General features: G+C 34.6%; 1 protein-coding gene across 1 annotated transcript in view; it reads left to right on the top strand.

Annotated features, from left to right (window-relative positions):
* Positions 1–18,151, top strand: part of LOC149220933 (kinesin-like protein KIN-5C) — a 75,442-nt gene extending 57,291 nt beyond the window's left edge. The window contains exons 14-23 of the mRNA XM_089384955.1: positions 15,222–15,397; positions 15,544–15,705; positions 15,801–15,908; positions 16,045–16,203; positions 16,351–16,434; positions 16,538–16,743; positions 16,850–16,951; positions 17,078–17,187; positions 17,282–17,433; positions 17,567–18,151. Of these exons, the coding sequence (XP_089241081.1) occupies positions 15,222–15,397; positions 15,544–15,705; positions 15,801–15,908; positions 16,045–16,203; positions 16,351–16,434; positions 16,538–16,743; positions 16,850–16,951; positions 17,078–17,187; positions 17,282–17,433; positions 17,567–17,806 (1,499 nt within the window). The 3' untranslated portion in view covers positions 17,807–18,151. The remainder of the gene's footprint in view (positions 1–15,221; positions 15,398–15,543; positions 15,706–15,800; positions 15,909–16,044; positions 16,204–16,350; positions 16,435–16,537; positions 16,744–16,849; positions 16,952–17,077; positions 17,188–17,281; positions 17,434–17,566) is intronic.
* The last annotated feature ends 1,356 nt before the right edge of the window (positions 18,152–19,507 follow it).

The following is a 19,507-nucleotide window of genomic DNA, read 5'->3' as shown; positions in this document are numbered from 1 at the left end:
CAATGTAGGTTTTGATTTTTAATTCTATCTGGTTGCTTGAACTAGATGCATTGATTTTAGTGTAGATGTTGATTTCTAATCCTATTTGATTGCTTGCACTAGATGCATTAAATTCAGTGTATATGTAGATTTCTAATCCTATTTGATTTCTTGCATTGGATTCATTGATTTTAGATGTTTATACTTATTTGATGTAACTAGATTTATGATGTACATCAATTTCAAAGTAATTAGATTAATAGTGTGCATTGATTTTAGTGTAAACACAAAAATTTTGTTGACAACGTGCGACGATTTCTGTGTTATAGTAATTTAACCATAAATAAAATACTTGAATTTTCATCTTAAATAAAATGTTCACTTACATGAAATGTTTGCTTCTTGAAATTGTAAACTATTTTTAATTGACTACATTTTTGTTATTCCCATTTTTGATCAGCCAACATTGTTAGTAAGTTTGCATTCAACAGGGTAATATAGACAACTACCATTGAAACTTACTTGGGGTTTAACACTCCATAAGTCACAATGATTGATATTGAAGAAAGTTTCTATTAATATTGGAGAGCAAGAGAGACAAGGTATGACGTTTCCTACAATAGCTCAAGTTAAAGATTGAATGGTCTACAATTTCAACCGCTCTTTTCAGATGATCGAAATGAAAAGATGACAAAACTAACAAGTGTGACAACAAAAACAATAGAAGAAAATAGTTTGAGAATGATCACAATGAAGAATATCATAATTGATAACATTCTTATTATTCACATTTTCTATTATACAACACTGTTACATTGTCACTCTGGGGTTAAAATTTTTATTTCATCATTCAAGGTATTAACAATCTTTATCATCTCAAAAAGTTGATGTAAATGGGAAAATTCAAAACTAAAATGACCAAATTAATCTGATATATTATTTAGGATTTTAAAATGACCAAAATAATTAGATGTTCAACAAATTTTGTGTGACTGTTTATGGCTAAAACTAGCCTAGATAGAGACAAAGAAGGATAGACGAAGGGAGGGAGATATAGATGGAGGGCAGAGATAGGGAAGAAGAGACAAAGATGGAGGGAGCAAGAGATAGATATATATGGAGAGAGAGAACATGTGTTAGGATATTCCGACACATAGGATATAGTTAAGTTCAACTTGGTCTAGTATAGAGTTAGGTTAGAGTTAGGTAAAGTGTGTTTCTTTACCGTTGTACATTTTGTAACTTACAATCCGACGGTCACGATATGTAGTGATCCGACGGTTGACTCTCACCTCGGTATTACCGACACTTGATCCGTGGCTTGACACCCGATTGGTCCATGAGTTCTATTTAAAGCGCATGGAGGGTCATTGTTCGGGAAATCCGTGCATGAGAGAAGCTTATGTAAATTTTCATTCTTTGATTAATAAATTGCCTGTAGTACCCACGTTGGGACAGGCCGTGGACTGTTTCCCTCCTTGCACTTTGAGGGTTTTAACCACGTCAAAAATACTGGTGTATTGATTTGAGATCTGGTTGTGAGCGGTGTCCTTTTGGTATTCTTTCTGAGGAACTTACCCTGTAAATTCCTACAACATGTGTGTTTGGGGGTATGAGATAGAGAGAGATAGACGAGAGATGGAGGAAGATATAAATATAAATTGCAAGGGAAAAGAGAGGGAAGAAGAGATGGATAGAGATGGAGGGAGAAGCAGAAAGAGAGAGAGAGAGATAGGGGAGAGAGGGAGGAGGAGAGAGGCAGAAAGAGAGAGAGAGTGAGATAGGGGAGAGAGGGAGGAGAGGGGGTGATAGACACAAAGACGAAGGGGAGAGAAAAAGCCTAAAGGGAAGAAGAAAGAGACACACAAAGATAAATACAATAATATATAGTATTGTATAATATTGAACATTATTAACCATAGAGAAAGAGGAAGTAAGGATTTTACGAAGGAGCCATGAATATATATTTTTTTCACTGAAATAGATGCATTGATTTTAGTGTAGATGTTGATTCCCTGATCCTATTTGATTGATTGCACTAGATGCATTGATTTCAATGTAGGTTTTGATTTTTAATTCTATCTGGTTGCTTGAACTAGATGCATTGATTTTAGTGTAGATGTTGATTTCTAATCCTATTTGATTGCTTGCACTAGATGCATTAAATTCAGTGTATATGTAGATTTCTAATCCTATTTGATTTCTTGCATTGGATTCATTGATTTTAGATGTTTATACTTATTTGATGTAACTAGATTTATGATGTACATCAATTTCAAAGTAATTAGATTAATAGTGTGCATTGATTTTAGTGTAAACACAAAAATTTTGTTGACAACGTGCGACGATTTCTGTGTTATAGTAATTTAACCATAAATAAAATACTTGAATTTTCATCTTAAATAAAATGTTCACTTACATGAAATGTTTGCTTCTTGAAATTGTAAACTATTTTTAATTGACTACATTTTTGTTATTCCCATTTTTGATCAGCCAACATTGTTAGTAAGTTTGCATTCAACAGGGTAATATAGACAACTACCATTGAAACTTACTTGGGGTTTAACACTCCATAAGTCACAATGATTGATATTGAAGAAAGTTTCTATTAATATTGGAGAGCAAGAGAGACAAGGTATGACGTTTCCTACAATAGCTCAAGTTAAAGATTGAATGGTCTACAATTTCAACCGCTCTTTTCAGATGATCGAAATGAAAAGATGACAAAACTAACAAGTGTGACAACAAAAACAATAGAAGAAAATAGTTTGAGAATGATCACAATGAAGAATATCATAATTGATAACATTCTTATTATTCACATTTTCTATTATACAACACTGTTACATTGTCACTCTGGGGTTAAAATTTTTATTTCATCATTCAAGGTATTAACAATCTTTATCATCTCAAAAAGTTGATGTAAATGGGAAAATTCAAAACTAAAATGACCAAATTAATCTGATATATTATTTAGGATTTTAAAATGACCAAAATAATTAGATGTTCAACAAATTTTGTGTGACTGTTTATGGCTAAAACTAGCCTAGATAGAGACAAAGAAGGATAGACGAAGGGAGGGAGATATAGATGGAGGGCAGAGATAGGGAAGAAGAGACAAAGATGGAGGGAGCAAGAGATAGATATATATGGAGAGAGAGAACATGTGTTAGGATATTCCGACACATAGGATATAGTTAAGTTCAACTTGGTCTAGTATAGAGTTAGGTAAAGTGTGTTTCTTTACCGTTGTACATTTTGTAACTTACAATCCGACGGTCACGATATGTAGTGATCCGACGGTTGACTCTCACCTCGGTATTACCGACACTTGATCCGTGGCTTGACACCCGATTGGTCCATGAGTTCTATTTAAAGCGCATGGAGGGTCATTGTTCGGGAAATCCGTGCATGAGAGAAGCTTATGTAAATTTTCATTCTTTGATTAATAAATTGCCTGTAGTACCCACGTTGGGACAGGCCGTGGACTGTTTCCCTCCTTGCACTTTGAGGGTTTTAACCACGTCAAAAATACTGGTGTATTGATTTGAGATCTGGTTGTGAGCGGTGTCCTTTTGGTATTCTTTCTGAGGAACTTACCCTGTAAATTCCTACAACATGTGTGTTTGGGGGTATGAGATAGAGAGAGATAGACGAGAGATGGAGGAAGATATAAATATAAATTGCAAGGGAAAAGAGAGGGAAGAAGAGATGGATAGAGATGGAGGGAGAAGCAGAAAGAGAGAGAGAGAGATAGGGGAGAGAGGGAGGAGGAGAGAGGCAGAAAGAGAGAGAGAGTGAGATAGGGGAGAGAGGGAGGAGAGGGGGTGATAGACACAAAGACGAAGGGGAGAGAAAAAGCCTAAAGGGAAGAAGAAAGAGACACACAAAGATAAATACAATAATATATAGTATTGTATAATATTGAACATTATTAACCATAGAGAAAGAGGAAGTAAGGATTTTACGAAGGAGCCATGAATATATATTTTTTTCACTGAAATAGATGCATTGATTTTAGTGTAGATGTTGATTCCCTGATCCTATTTGATTGATTGCACTAGATGCATTGATTTCAATGTAGGTTTTGATTTTTAATTCTATCTGGTTGCTTGAACTAGATGCATTGATTTTAGTGTAGATGTTGATTTCTAATCCTATTTGATTGCTTGCACTAGATGCATTAAATTCAGTGTATATGTAGATTTCTAATCCTATTTGATTTCTTGCATTGGATTCATTGATTTTAGATGTTTATACTTATTTGATGTAACTAGATTTATGATGTACATCAATTTCAAAGTAATTAGATTAATAGTGTGCATTGATTTTAGTGTAAACACAAAAATTTTGTTGACAACGTGCGACGATTTCTGTGTTATAGTAATTTAACCATAAATAAAATACTTGAATTTTCATCTTAAATAAAATGTTCACTTACATGAAATGTTTGCTTCTTGAAATTGTAAACTATTTTTAATTGACTACATTTTTGTTATTCCCATTTTTGATCAGCCAACATTGTTAGTAAGTTTGCATTCAACAGGGTAATATAGACAACTACCATTGAAACTTACTTGGGGTTTAACACTCCATAAGTCACAATGATTGATATTGAAGAAAGTTTCTATTAATATTGGAGAGCAAGAGAGACAAGGTATGACGTTTCCTACAATAGCTCAAGTTAAAGATTGAATGGTCTACAATTTCAACCGCTCTTTTCAGATGATCGAAATGAAAAGATGACAAAACTAACAAGTGTGACAACAAAAACAATAGAAGAAAATAGTTTGAGAATGATCACAATGAAGAATATCATAATTGATAACATTCTTATTATTCACATTTTCTATTATACAACACTGTTACATTGTCACTCTGGGGTTAAAATTTTTATTTCATCATTCAAGGTATTAACAATCTTTATCATCTCAAAAAGTTGATGTAAATGGGAAAATTCAAAACTAAAATGACCAAATTAATCTGATATATTATTTAGGATTTTAAAATGACCAAAATAATTAGATGTTCAACAAATTTTGTGTGACTGTTTATGGCTAAAACTAGCCTAGATAGAGACAAAGAAGGATAGACGAAGGGAGGGAGATATAGATGGAGGGCAGAGATAGGGAAGAAGAGACAAAGATGGAGGGAGCAAGAGATAGATATATATGGAGAGAGAGAACATGTGTTAGGATATTCCGACACATAGGATATAGTTAAGTTCAACTTGGTCTAGTATAGAGTTAGGTTAGAGTTAGGTAAAGTGTGTTTCTTTACCGTTGTACATTTTGTAACTTACAATCCGACGGTCACGATATGTAGTGATCCGACGGTTGACTCTCACCTCGGTATTACCGACACTTGATCCGTGGCTTGACACCCGATTGGTCCATGAGTTCTATTTAAAGCGCATGGAGGGTCATTGTTCGGGAAATCCGTGCATGAGAGAAGCTTATGTAAATTTTCATTCTTTGATTAATAAATTGCCTGTAGTACCCACGTTGGGACAGGCCGTGGACTGTTTCCCTCCTTGCACTTTGAGGGTTTTAACCACGTCAAAAATACTGGTGTATTGATTTGAGATCTGGTTGTGAGCGGTGTCCTTTTGGTATTCTTTCTGAGGAACTTACCCTGTAAATTCCTACAACATGTGTGTTTGGGGGTATGAGATAGAGAGAGATAGACGAGAGATGGAGGAAGATATAAATATAAATTGCAAGGGAAAAGAGAGGGAAGAAGAGATGGATAGAGATGGAGGGAGAAGCAGAAAGAGAGAGAGAGAGATAGGGGAGAGAGGGAGGAGGAGAGAGGCAGAAAGAGAGAGAGAGTGAGATAGGGGAGAGAGGGAGGAGAGGGGGTGATAGACACAAAGACGAAGGGGAGAGAAAAAGCCTAAAGGGAAGAAGAAAGAGACACACAAAGATAAATACAATAATATATAGTATTGTATAATATTGAACATTATTAACCATAGAGAAAGAGGAAGTAAGGATTTTACGAAGGAGCCATGAATATATATTTTTTTCACTGAAATAGATGCATTGATTTTAGTGTAGATGTTGATTCCCTGATCCTATTTGATTGATTGCACTAGATGCATTGATTTCAATGTAGGTTTTGATTTTTAATTCTATCTGGTTGCTTGAACTAGATGCATTGATTTTAGTGTAGATGTTGATTTCTAATCCTATTTGATTGCTTGCACTAGATGCATTAAATTCAGTGTATATGTAGATTTCTAATCCTATTTGATTTCTTGCATTGGATTCATTGATTTTAGATGTTTATACTTATTTGATGTAACTAGATTTATGATGTACATCAATTTCAAAGTAATTAGATTAATAGTGTGCATTGATTTTAGTGTAAACACAAAAATTTTGTTGACAACGTGCGACGATTTCTGTGTTATAGTAATTTAACCATAAATAAAATACTTGAATTTTCATCTTAAATAAAATGTTCACTTACATGAAATGTTTGCTTCTTGAAATTGTAAACTATTTTTAATTGACTACATTTTTGTTATTCCCATTTTTGATCAGCCAACATTGTTAGTAAGTTTGCATTCAACAGGGTAATATAGACAACTACCATTGAAACTTACTTGGGGTTTAACACTCCATAAGTCACAATGATTGATATTGAAGAAAGTTTCTATTAATATTGGAGAGCAAGAGAGACAAGGTATGACGTTTCCTACAATAGCTCAAGTTAAAGATTGAATGGTCTACAATTTCAACCGCTCTTTTCAGATGATCGAAATGAAAAGATGACAAAACTAACAAGTGTGACAACAAAAACAATAGAAGAAAATAGTTTGAGAATGATCACAATGAAGAATATCATAATTGATAACATTCTTATTATTCACATTTTCTATTATACAACACTGTTACATTGTCACTCTGGGGTTAAAATTTTTATTTCATCATTCAAGGTATTAACAATCTTTATCATCTCAAAAAGTTGATGTAAATGGGAAAATTCAAAACTAAAATGACCAAATTAATCTGATATATTATTTAGGATTTTAAAATGACCAAAATAATTAGATGTTCAACAAATTTTGTGTGACTGTTTATGGCTAAAACTAGCCTAGATAGAGACAAAGAAGGATAGACGAAGGGAGGGAGATATAGATGGAGGGCAGAGATAGGGAAGAAGAGACAAAGATGGAGGGAGCAAGAGATAGATATATATGGAGAGAGAGAACATGTGTTAGGATATTCCGACACATAGGATATAGTTAAGTTCAACTTGGTCTAGTATAGAGTTAGGTTAGAGTTAGGTAAAGTGTGTTTCTTTACCGTTGTACATTTTGTAACTTACAATCCGACGGTCACGATATGTAGTGATCCGACGGTTGACTCTCACCTCGGTATTACCGACACTTGATCCGTGGCTTGACACCCGATTGGTCCATGAGTTCTATTTAAAGCGCATGGAGGGTCATTGTTCGGGAAATCCGTGCATGAGAGAAGCTTATGTAAATTTTCATTCTTTGATTAATAAATTGCCTGTAGTACCCACGTTGGGACAGGCCGTGGACTGTTTCCCTCCTTGCACTTTGAGGGTTTTAACCACGTCAAAAATACTGGTGTATTGATTTGAGATCTGGTTGTGAGCGGTGTCCTTTTGGTATTCTTTCTGAGGAACTTACCCTGTAAATTCCTACAACATGTGTGTTTGGGGGTATGAGATAGAGAGAGATAGACGAGAGATGGAGGAAGATATAAATATAAATTGCAAGGGAAAAGAGAGGGAAGAAGAGATGGATAGAGATGGAGGGAGAAGCAGAAAGAGAGAGAGAGAGATAGGGGAGAGAGGGAGGAGGAGAGAGGCAGAAAGAGAGAGAGAGTGAGATAGGGGAGAGAGGGAGGAGAGGGGGTGATAGACACAAAGACGAAGGGGAGAGAAAAAGCCTAAAGGGAAGAAGAAAGAGACACACAAAGATAAATACAATAATATATAGTATTGTATAATATTGAACATTATTAACCATAGAGAAAGAGGAAGTAAGGATTTTACGAAGGAGCCATGAATATATATTTTTTTCACTGAAATAGATGCATTGATTTTAGTGTAGATGTTGATTCCCTGATCCTATTTGATTGATTGCACTAGATGCATTGATTTCAATGTAGGTTTTGATTTTTAATTCTATCTGGTTGCTTGAACTAGATGCATTGATTTTAGTGTAGATGTTGATTTCTAATCCTATTTGATTGCTTGCACTAGATGCATTAAATTCAGTGTATATGTAGATTTCTAATCCTATTTGATTTCTTGCATTGGATTCATTGATTTTAGATGTTTATACTTATTTGATGTAACTAGATTTATGATGTACATCAATTTCAAAGTAATTAGATTAATAGTGTGCATTGATTTTAGTGTAAACACAAAAATTTTGTTGACAACGTGCGACGATTTCTGTGTTATAGTAATTTAACCATAAATAAAATACTTGAATTTTCATCTTAAATAAAATGTTCACTTACATGAAATGTTTGCTTCTTGAAATTGTAAACTATTTTTAATTGACTACATTTTTGTTATTCCCATTTTTGATCAGCCAACATTGTTAGTAAGTTTGCATTCAACAGGGTAATATAGACAACTACCATTGAAACTTACTTGGGGTTTAACACTCCATAAGTCACAATGATTGATATTGAAGAAAGTTTCTATTAATATTGGAGAGCAAGAGAGACAAGGTATGACGTTTCCTACAATAGCTCAAGTTAAAGATTGAATGGTCTACAATTTCAACCGCTCTTTTCAGATGATCGAAATGAAAAGATGACAAAACTAACAAGTGTGACAACAAAAACAATAGAAGAAAATAGTTTGAGAATGATCACAATGAAGAATATCATAATTGATAACATTCTTATTATTCACATTTTCTATTATACAACACTGTTACATTGTCACTCTGGGGTTAAAATTTTTATTTCATCATTCAAGGTATTAACAATCTTTATCATCTCAAAAAGTTGATGTAAATGGGAAAATTCAAAACTAAAATGACCAAATTAATCTGATATATTATTTAGGATTTTAAAATGACCAAAATAATTAGATGTTCAACAAATTTTGTGTGACTGTTTATGGCTAAAACTAGCCTAGATAGAGACAAAGAAGGATAGACGAAGGGAGGGAGATATAGATGGAGGGCAGAGATAGGGAAGAAGAGACAAAGATGGAGGGAGCAAGAGATAGATATATATGGAGAGAGAGAACATGTGTTAGGATATTCCGACACATAGGATATAGTTAAGTTCAACTTGGTCTAGTATAGAGTTAGGTTAGAGTTAGGTAAAGTGTGTTTCTTTACCGTTGTACATTTTGTAACTTACAATCCGACGGTCACGATATGTAGTGATCCGACGGTTGACTCTCACCTCGGTATTACCGACACTTGATCCGTGGCTTGACACCCGATTGGTCCATGAGTTCTATTTAAAGCGCATGGAGGGTCATTGTTCGGGAAATCCGTGCATGAGAGAAGCTTATGTAAATTTTCATTCTTTGATTAATAAATTGCCTGTAGTACCCACGTTGGGACAGGCCGTGGACTGTTTCCCTCCTTGCACTTTGAGGGTTTTAACCACGTCAAAAATACTGGTGTATTGATTTGAGATCTGGTTGTGAGCGGTGTCCTTTTGGTATTCTTTCTGAGGAACTTACCCTGTAAATTCCTACAACATGTGTGTTTGGGGGTATGAGATAGAGAGAGATAGACGAGAGATGGAGGAAGATATAAATATAAATTGCAAGGGAAAAGAGAGGGAAGAAGAGATGGATAGAGATGGAGGGAGAAGCAGAAAGAGAGAGAGAGAGATAGGGGAGAGAGGGAGGAGGAGAGAGGCAGAAAGAGAGAGAGAGTGAGATAGGGGAGAGAGGGAGGAGAGGGGGTGATAGACACAAAGACGAAGGGGAGAGAAAAAGCCTAAAGGGAAGAAGAAAGAGACACACAAAGATAAATACAATAATATATAGTATTGTATAATATTGAACATTATTAACCATAGAGAAAGAGGAAGTAAGGATTTTACGAAGGAGCCATGAATATATATTTTTTTCACTGAAATAGATGCATTGATTTTAGTGTAGATGTTGATTCCCTGATCCTATTTGATTGATTGCACTAGATGCATTGATTTCAATGTAGGTTTTGATTTTTAATTCTATCTGGTTGCTTGAACTAGATGCATTGATTTTAGTGTAGATGTTGATTTCTAATCCTATTTGATTGCTTGCACTAGATGCATTAAATTCAGTGTATATGTAGATTTCTAATCCTATTTGATTTCTTGCATTGGATTCATTGATTTTAGATGTTTATACTTATTTGATGTAACTAGATTTATGATGTACATCAATTTCAAAGTAATTAGATTAATAGTGTGCATTGATTTTAGTGTAAACACAAAAATTTTGTTGACAACGTGCGACGATTTCTGTGTTATAGTAATTTAACCATAAATAAAATACTTGAATTTTCATCTTAAATAAAATGTTCACTTACATGAAATGTTTGCTTCTTGAAATTGTAAACTATTTTTAATTGACTACATTTTTGTTATTCCCATTTTTGATCAGCCAACATTGTTAGTAAGTTTGCATTCAACAGGGTAATATAGACAACTACCATTGAAACTTACTTGGGGTTTAACACTCCATAAGTCACAATGATTGATATTGAAGAAAGTTTCTATTAATATTGGAGAGCAAGAGAGACAAGGTATGACGTTTCCTACAATAGCTCAAGTTAAAGATTGAATGGTCTACAATTTCAACCGCTCTTTTCAGATGATCGAAATGAAAAGATGACAAAACTAACAAGTGTGACAACAAAAACAATAGAAGAAAATAGTTTGAGAATGATCACAATGAAGAATATCATAATTGATAACATTCTTATTATTCACATTTTCTATTATACAACACTGTTACATTGTCACTCTGGGGTTAAAATTTTTATTTCATCATTCAAGGTATTAACAATCTTTATCATCTCAAAAAGTTGATGTAAATGGGAAAATTCAAAACTAAAATGACCAAATTAATCTGATATATTATTTAGGATTTTAAAATGACCAAAATAATTAGATGTTCAACAAATTTTGTGTGACTGTTTATGGCTAAAACTAGCCTAGATAGAGACAAAGAAGGATAGACGAAGGGAGGGAGATATAGATGGAGGGCAGAGATAGGGAAGAAGAGACAAAGATGGAGGGAGCAAGAGATAGATATATATGGAGAGAGAGAACATGTGTTAGGATATTCCGACACATAGGATATAGTTAAGTTCAACTTGGTCTAGTATAGAGTTAGGTTAGAGTTAGGTAAAGTGTGTTTCTTTACCGTTGTACATTTTGTAACTTACAATCCGACGGTCACGATATGTAGTGATCCGACGGTTGACTCTCACCTCGGTATTACCGACACTTGATCCGTGGCTTGACACCCGATTGGTCCATGAGTTCTATTTAAAGCGCATGGAGGGTCATTGTTCGGGAAATCCGTGCATGAGAGAAGCTTATGTAAATTTTCATTCTTTGATTAATAAATTGCCTGTAGTACCCACGTTGGGACAGGCCGTGGACTGTTTCCCTCCTTGCACTTTGAGGGTTTTAACCACGTCAAAAATACTGGTGTATTGATTTGAGATCTGGTTGTGAGCGGTGTCCTTTTGGTATTCTTTCTGAGGAACTTACCCTGTAAATTCCTACAACATGTGTGTTTGGGGGTATGAGATAGAGAGAGATAGACGAGAGATGGAGGAAGATATAAATATAAATTGCAAGGGAAAAGAGAGGGAAGAAGAGATGGATAGAGATGGAGGGAGAAGCAGAAAGAGAGAGAGAGAGATAGGGGAGAGAGGGAGGAGGAGAGAGGCAGAAAGAGAGAGAGAGTGAGATAGGGGAGAGAGGGAGGAGAGGGGGTGATAGACACAAAGACGAAGGGGAGAGAAAAAGCCTAAAGGGAAGAAGAAAGAGACACACAAAGATAAATACAATAATATATAGTATTGTATAATATTGAACATTATTAACCATAGAGAAAGAGGAAGTAAGGATTTTACGAAGGAGCCATGAATATATATTTTTTTCACTGAAATAGATGCATTGATTTTAGTGTAGATGTTGATTCCCTGATCCTATTTGATTGATTGCACTAGATGCATTGATTTCAATGTAGGTTTTGATTTTTAATTCTATCTGGTTGCTTGAACTAGATGCATTGATTTTAGTGTAGATGTTGATTTCTAATCCTATTTGATTGCTTGCACTAGATGCATTAAATTCAGTGTATATGTAGATTTCTAATCCTATTTGATTTCTTGCATTGGATTCATTGATTTCAATGGAGATGTTTATACCTTATTTCATGTAACTAGATTTGTGATGTACATTAATTTCAAAGTAATTAGATTAATAGTGTGCATTGATTTCAGTGTAAACACAAAAAACTTGTTGACAATGTGCAACGATTTCTGTGTTATAGTAATTTAACCATAAATAAAATACTTGAATTTTCATCTTAAATAAAATGTTCAATTACATGAAATGTTTGCTTCTTGAAATTGTAAACTATTTTTAATTAACTACATTTTTATTATTCCCTTTTTTGATCAGCCAACATTGTTAGTAAGTTTGCATTCAACAGGGTAATATAAACAACTACCATTGAAACTTACTTGGGGTTTAACACTCTATAAGTCACAATGATTGATATTGAAGAAAGTTACTATTAATATTGGAGAGCAAGAGAGACAAGGTATGACGTTTCCTACAATAGCTCTAGTTAAAGATTGAATGGTCTACAATTTCAATCGCTCTTTTCAGATGATCGATATGAAAAGATGACAAAACTAACAAGTATGACAATAAAAACAATAGAAGAAAATAGTTTGAGAATGATCACAATGAAGACTATCATAATTGACAACATTCTTATTATTCACATTTTCTATTATACAACAGTGTTACATTGTCACTCTGGGTTTAAAATTTTTATTTCATCATTTTGCATCAGTCAAGTTATTAACAATCTCTATCATTTCAAAAAATTGAGGTAATTGGGAAAATTCAAAATTAAAATGACCAAATTAATCTTAGATATTATTTAGGATTTTAAAATGACCAAAATAATTAGATGTTCAACAAATTTTGTGTGACCGTTTATGGCTAAAACTAGCCTAGATCCATCTTAACCCCAAATCTATTAAGCGCCTAGAGGGATCAAATCTCTCGAGGTGCAAACATTTCCTCAACTTTTGCACTCGAAAAGGAGTTTTGCACCTCGAGATATTTGATTCCTCTCGACGCTTGATAGATACGGTGTTAAGATGGATCTATGCTGGTTTAATCAGAGACCATTATAAATCTTCTATCCATTTATATTTGTGCAAATGCTCATTCAAACAAAGGTCGAGGAAGTGCATGAAAAATAATATACACGGTTGGGCTACGGTTGGGGAGGTGGAGGGCTTGCTTTGTATCTAAACACAATAGAGAGTTTTTGGCGACATTTATAGTGTTTGAGAAAGTTAAATTGTTTGATTCTCTTTATGAAAGATGCCATTGTTCTATGCAATAAGGAATTGAGAAGGTCTCACTGTACACCTTATTCCCCATCCTAATTGCAGATGATGACTGTGAGGGCACAAATGTAAGTTCTGTGGATTAAATTGCCCTACTCAATTATGATCAAAATAATGTTGGGAAAGTCCTGAGGATTAAAATGCTGTACTCAATTGTAACCAAAATATTGGGTAAGACCTCGGGATTAAAAATACTGCACACAATCATCACCAAGTGCTCTGCCAACATGTTAAACCAAGAATGTACACTTTTGACATGTTTCTCAACTCACAACTTTGCAGAATATTGGTGTTTCGAATCCCTGATTATTTTATATACTATATTTTTGACACATCATCTTTCATCTAGCTGCAGTACTAAATAACCCAGACTGAATATTTCTGGAATTATTGAAATGAAAATTGCTAAAAGAAATGAAAATAAACCTAAACAATGCCCTGGAAGAAGCGGGTGGGCTGACCAGTATTAGAATGGAGGCACCAGTAAATTGACGATCACTCTGAATGTGCTAAATATGCCAAGACATCAACCGCACAGGATAAATATAGAGAACTTATATTTACTGTTATCCTCTCTGCTTTCTAAGGTGGAAGAGGAGAGTGTTATTTAGAAAAATTTCAAAGAGCCATGATGGTTCAACATTTTTAGTTGAACATAACTGTCTTATTTACGTAAACATTAATGATAAACAAAATAACCACCATTGTAAATTGACGATCACTCTGAATGTGCTAAATATGCCAAGACATCAACCACACAGGATAAATATAGAGAAGTTATATTTATTGTTATCCTCTCTGCTTTCTAAGGTGGAAGAGGAGAGTGTTATTTAGAAAAATTTCAAAGAGCTATGATGGTTCAACATTTTTAGTTGAACATAACTGTCTTATTTACGTAACCATTAATGATAAAACAAAATAACCACCATTGTACTTAACTTTTTGTTGGAAAATGTGAACTGAAGGTAAAAAACTGAAATTGAAAGGTGCTTCACTCAAAGATGAAGGTGAAGGTACCAACACCTTAGAAACCCTAATTGTGAGGAAAAGCATGTCATGGTGCTGCATGTTTGGACCTTGTGAAGTACCATATGTTTTTCAAACCAATATGCCCCCGTTCAACTAGCACAGTTATTACAAGAATGATCTAAATTATTAGGATAGCTTGATGGGAAAGTAAAGTTTAAAAGGGGTGGTCGGCATTTTAATTTCCCATGCTTAAATCTGATAGCGCTTTATGCAACGGAACAAGTATCTGCTGGTTGAATTGAACACCCATATAAAATCCATCACTGTAATAGTTCTAATGTTAGAGGTGTAGCTATAGCCTAAAAGATATTAATATCAACTAACTCTAATGAAGAGCATGCTTAAAATGAATAGATTGTGCAATTAGAATCTGGTGGATTGTTAGAATCACTGTTTTTGTTCTAAATTTTCGTTTGGCATATACAAGTGCTATAAATATAAAATCATCTCATGCAAGAAGCATCGTAAAAAGTGAGTATAGCTCTGATTGTATCTATGTCTAGCATACAAGTTATAGAACTTTCCTTGCCTTCATATCATTTTCTTCCCCATTTCTTTGTCTTTTTCTCTGAAAAATGTGCTTTTCTTGCAGAAAGAAAGGAAAAAGTGAATGCTGGAAATCGGGAATTGGTGAATAATTTTCAAACAGAGCTTTCGGAACAAATAGGACTTCTATGCAATATTGTGGTAGAATCAATGATGAAACAAAACCACCACCTTCAGTCCGTAGAGCAACAATTTCAGTCTTGTATGGATTTTAATGATAAGGTAGTACAGTGAAAAACCTATCTTGATTTACTTGAATCATTTCAAGGATGTACAATCATACGTATCTATCGATAACTGGAAACATTTAGGCTTTGTATGCTTCTGCTTATATCAATCTTACTAGAGAGTTTGGCATATGATGGCAGTCACTGGAGGAATTGAAGAAAAAAGTGATGGATCTGAAATTATTGTATTTCTCTCACCTTCAAGGTCTGCAAAATATAGTTCGCTTGCATAAGGCAAACTCAAATGCTAGTCTGGAAGAGATGAAATCTGCTGCCTCTACTAATGGCAATTCACTTGAGGAAGTAAGTGATTTTAGTTGGAACCTTATTTTCTGTTTACACTGCTTTCTTCATCATGTTATACTCAGTTTGGCAATCTTATGTAAACTGCCTGGCAGATGCTTGGTGTGGCAGCGGGGGAAGCCGATTCAATACTCAGGGAACTTCAAACCACTCTTTCGGTTCAGCAGGGAGAAATTGCTGAATTTGCTCAGCAAATGCGTGAAGTGATTGCTCTTCTCTTTTATTTATATTTGCTTTTAAAAAAGTTCACTGGGAATTTTGAGCATCCATCTTTGACTTCTGATTAGAACTTCAAGTTCCTTCTCATCTTTATTAATTTGTAAGGATTTGTTGCGTCAGAGAGCCCGCACAAGTATCGAGTTAATAACATCAATATCTGGGGCTACAATGGGTTTCTTTGAGAACTTAGCAGATCAAGCATCTAAGTTTCAGCAACACATTGAGCATTCTCATGAAGTTCATGAGCAGAGTATCATTGATTTTCAGAAAGCTTACGAGGTGTGTTCCTTTTTCAATCATAATTATTCTTCTAAGACATCCAATGCACAACTGGTGTCAAGTCTTAAAATGTTAAAATAATATGGTCATGTGTCAGCTTTTTTAATCTGTTACGATCTGGCGTGTCTGATTTATGTATCAAAACAGGAACAATCAAGACAGGAGGAACAGCAACTTATAAACGATATATCTAACCTTGTTGCAAATGCAATGGTCCGGAAAGCAGACATGGTATCTTTGTGGCACTTGGATTTTGGATTTTTATTATCTTGTATAGGATAACAAAGGCATTCATGCATTTGAAGTCTCATTGTAATTTGTAACTATGATGCAGGTAAACACAAGACTTTCCAATTTGAGAGAAAAAGTCATTGAGGACAAGGAGGCTATGCAGCAAGGTATATTAAGTATTGATGCTGCAACATCTGATGCCAAAAGGAAATGGGAGACTTTTGCTAAACAGGCTGACAATGATGCAAATGAAAGTGCTGCACTTTCAGCAGCAAAACATTGCCGTATGGAATTGCTACTTCAGCAGTGGTATAGAAACTTGTACCTCAGGAACGGTCTAATATACATAGTTTCTAGCATTTATCTTTTCAACAGTCATTGTTTTCTAATGGAAGTATTCATTTTGTTTCTTTAGTGTCAATATTACAAGCACTGCTTCCCAGCACTGGAAGACAACCAAGAAATCTGGTGACGATCATAGCAGAAAATATGTAACAGTAATGGAGTCGCTAGTCAGGTGGCTTCTATCTCCCTAACAACCATAATGTTTTTCATTAGTTCATGAATTTTGGACTGCAACCTTGAATTATGAAGGTAAATACAATTATGATGATCTGGCTTGTAAATTTGTTGTTGTATACAGGAATGGTGTGGAAGCAAATGATAAACATGATGCTGAAATTGACCAATCAAGGGTTTCAGCTGAAGTAGATATAGAGAAGAATAATGAGAGCATTCTCCTTCATGTTGACAGTAAGGCTAACTTCTCTTATGTCTCCTTCACCATTTTTGAATTCTTGGTTTTTCAAAACTTGTTAATGGTTTAATTTTTCTAAATATTGGCCAGGTTCAGTGGAGCATGAGCATAAAGTTGCATCTGAAATACTATCGACTGTAGAAGCTCACTCACATACACTTCAAAAGCTTCAAAATGACCATCTCAACAGAGTGACACAGATTGAAGAGCAAGCAGAGCGCTGCTTTTGCAATGAATATATGGTCAGTAATGACTCCTAGCTGGTTTTCTTTCCCTTTTATTTGCAAGCTTGGTTTTATCAATTGAAAATGTAACTGCGAAAACTCATTCTTTTTCTCATTTTGAGGTATGATTCTCACTCAAATAATGTCTCAGGAGGATCAACCTACATCTACAACTCCATCTAGAGAGAACATTGAAATTCCAAGCAGAGATTTGATAGAGAACATGCGTGCACCTCCCTTTGAAGCTCTTGTTGAAGAGTTTAGGGAAAATAATCCACATGATGTCGATTTGAAGATGTACCATGAGAACGGCATTTTGAAGGAGTCAAAGCCTCATCAGGAGTCCCTCATACCCAGAGATTCACGCTCACCATTAACACAAGTTAATTAAAATTGCTTCACATGTATTTCATTTATTCTCATAAAGCTTGAAGGTTGTCAGTTTCCCCTGCTAATGTATTGTAGTACAAGACGGTTCCCAAAGAGGGGGTTGGGTTTTGAATTACTTGCTTAGTATTTCTCCTACACGGAAGCACGTAATTGATAACATTTGGACTGCTATGATGGTAGTCACAGTGTGCTGATGCCATAGGCATACTATAATCAGTCCAGCTTAGTTCAGGTGCTGTATATTGTTTAGTATTTTCATTCTAAGATATTGAAATTTGGGTCAGCATCAGGCAAGCACAATTTTTTTTATATGAAAGGCATCTCACTAAGCTATCAATTATTTCCATGCTGCCTTGTTATTGCTTCCCTGTATGTTTTATAATTTTCTTTGTTTCACCAGTGTACTGCTACTGGAACATTCTGGAAGTGAAAAGCTGCGAGGCACCCTATTCTCGAAGCTGATAATCAGTTCCGATGTACTAAATATTTTGAGTGGAGAATGTTTTACGGGGCTGCAGCTTTAATCAAACGTGCCATTCTCAGTGAGTTTTGGGCACCGCATTCCATTATATGATGGGACGAATCAAGTGGAATGTATGAGGTTTCTCAAGAATTGTACTACTTGTTTCCACTATAAATGGCAATGACTAGTTTTTTTGTACCAATATATTTTCTAACTTTTAAGAAATTGAAGAAATGGTGTTTGTTGGTATCTGCATTCTTTAATTAATAACAATAATTTATTTTTAAGGTCACAGTCAAATTATATATCAAATTGGTGCATGGGACCCCTTGTTTGTAGGACAAGAAACTCATCTCCACCCAGTAGATTCAACTGCTAAAGTCTATGGAAGTGTACATACTCCATCCCCAACTGGATTTGAACAAGTAAAGCTCTTTTATGGAAGTGTATTATACATGCAAACTTGGATGGATTCCTTGTCACGAACTAGATTTAACGGTCCTTTAATACATGCAGTATGAAGAAATTTGTGACTATATCTCATGGCGTGTGTTGTTCCATTTGGGCAATTTCAGCCAATGAAGGTTCTAATTTCCCCCCTCTGCCCCAAAACTTTGGGAAGGAAATGCTATTTTGGCATATCTTGTATTTGGATTAGTTCGGCGCAGAAAAAAATCGAATATATCCTCACAGGGGACTTGGAAAATTTGTGCTATCAAGATCCTGATATGGGGTTTGGATTCTGATTCCTCAGGTATTTTTGTTGTAGGTTGGTTTTAATAACATTCCGCTAGAGATAAATATCTTTGAACAACGTAAACAAAATGTAAAAATATATTTAAAAAGAATAGTTAAATAATTTTGTATTCATGTTTATATCAGAATTATAGAACTCAACTATGACGAAGGACCAAAGGACCACAAAGACCCTTATTGCAATATATTGCAGCTTAATAACTAACCTTAAAATGTGTTGATGTTTTCTAATATAGTTTCATAACTACAGTAAATAGATGTTGCTCAATAGCTGGAGGTCATAGATGTTAATTTTTTTGATTCGCTAAGAAGTTCCCTGTAGTCTAAACATTTGACTCGTCCAAAATCTAGTCAGAAATTTAGAAGAATTGATGGAATTGCAGTTGTTAGTTATTGAGACTGTACAGCCCAGGTAGATTGTGGGTTTTTTTCAGTGCACTGAATCTATCTGTATTCTAAACTACAATTTAAGAAATGAAAAGT

Source organism: Pinus tabuliformis, chromosome Q (assembly GCF_031772625.1).
Source record: "Pinus tabuliformis cultivar Carrire ecotype Pingquan chromosome Q, CPIR1, whole genome shotgun sequence".
Taxonomy (NCBI): Eukaryota; Viridiplantae; Streptophyta; class Pinopsida; order Pinales; family Pinaceae; genus Pinus; species Pinus tabuliformis.
Note: the sequence above shows the minus strand (reverse complement) of the source record. Positions and strands in the feature narration are given on the sequence as shown.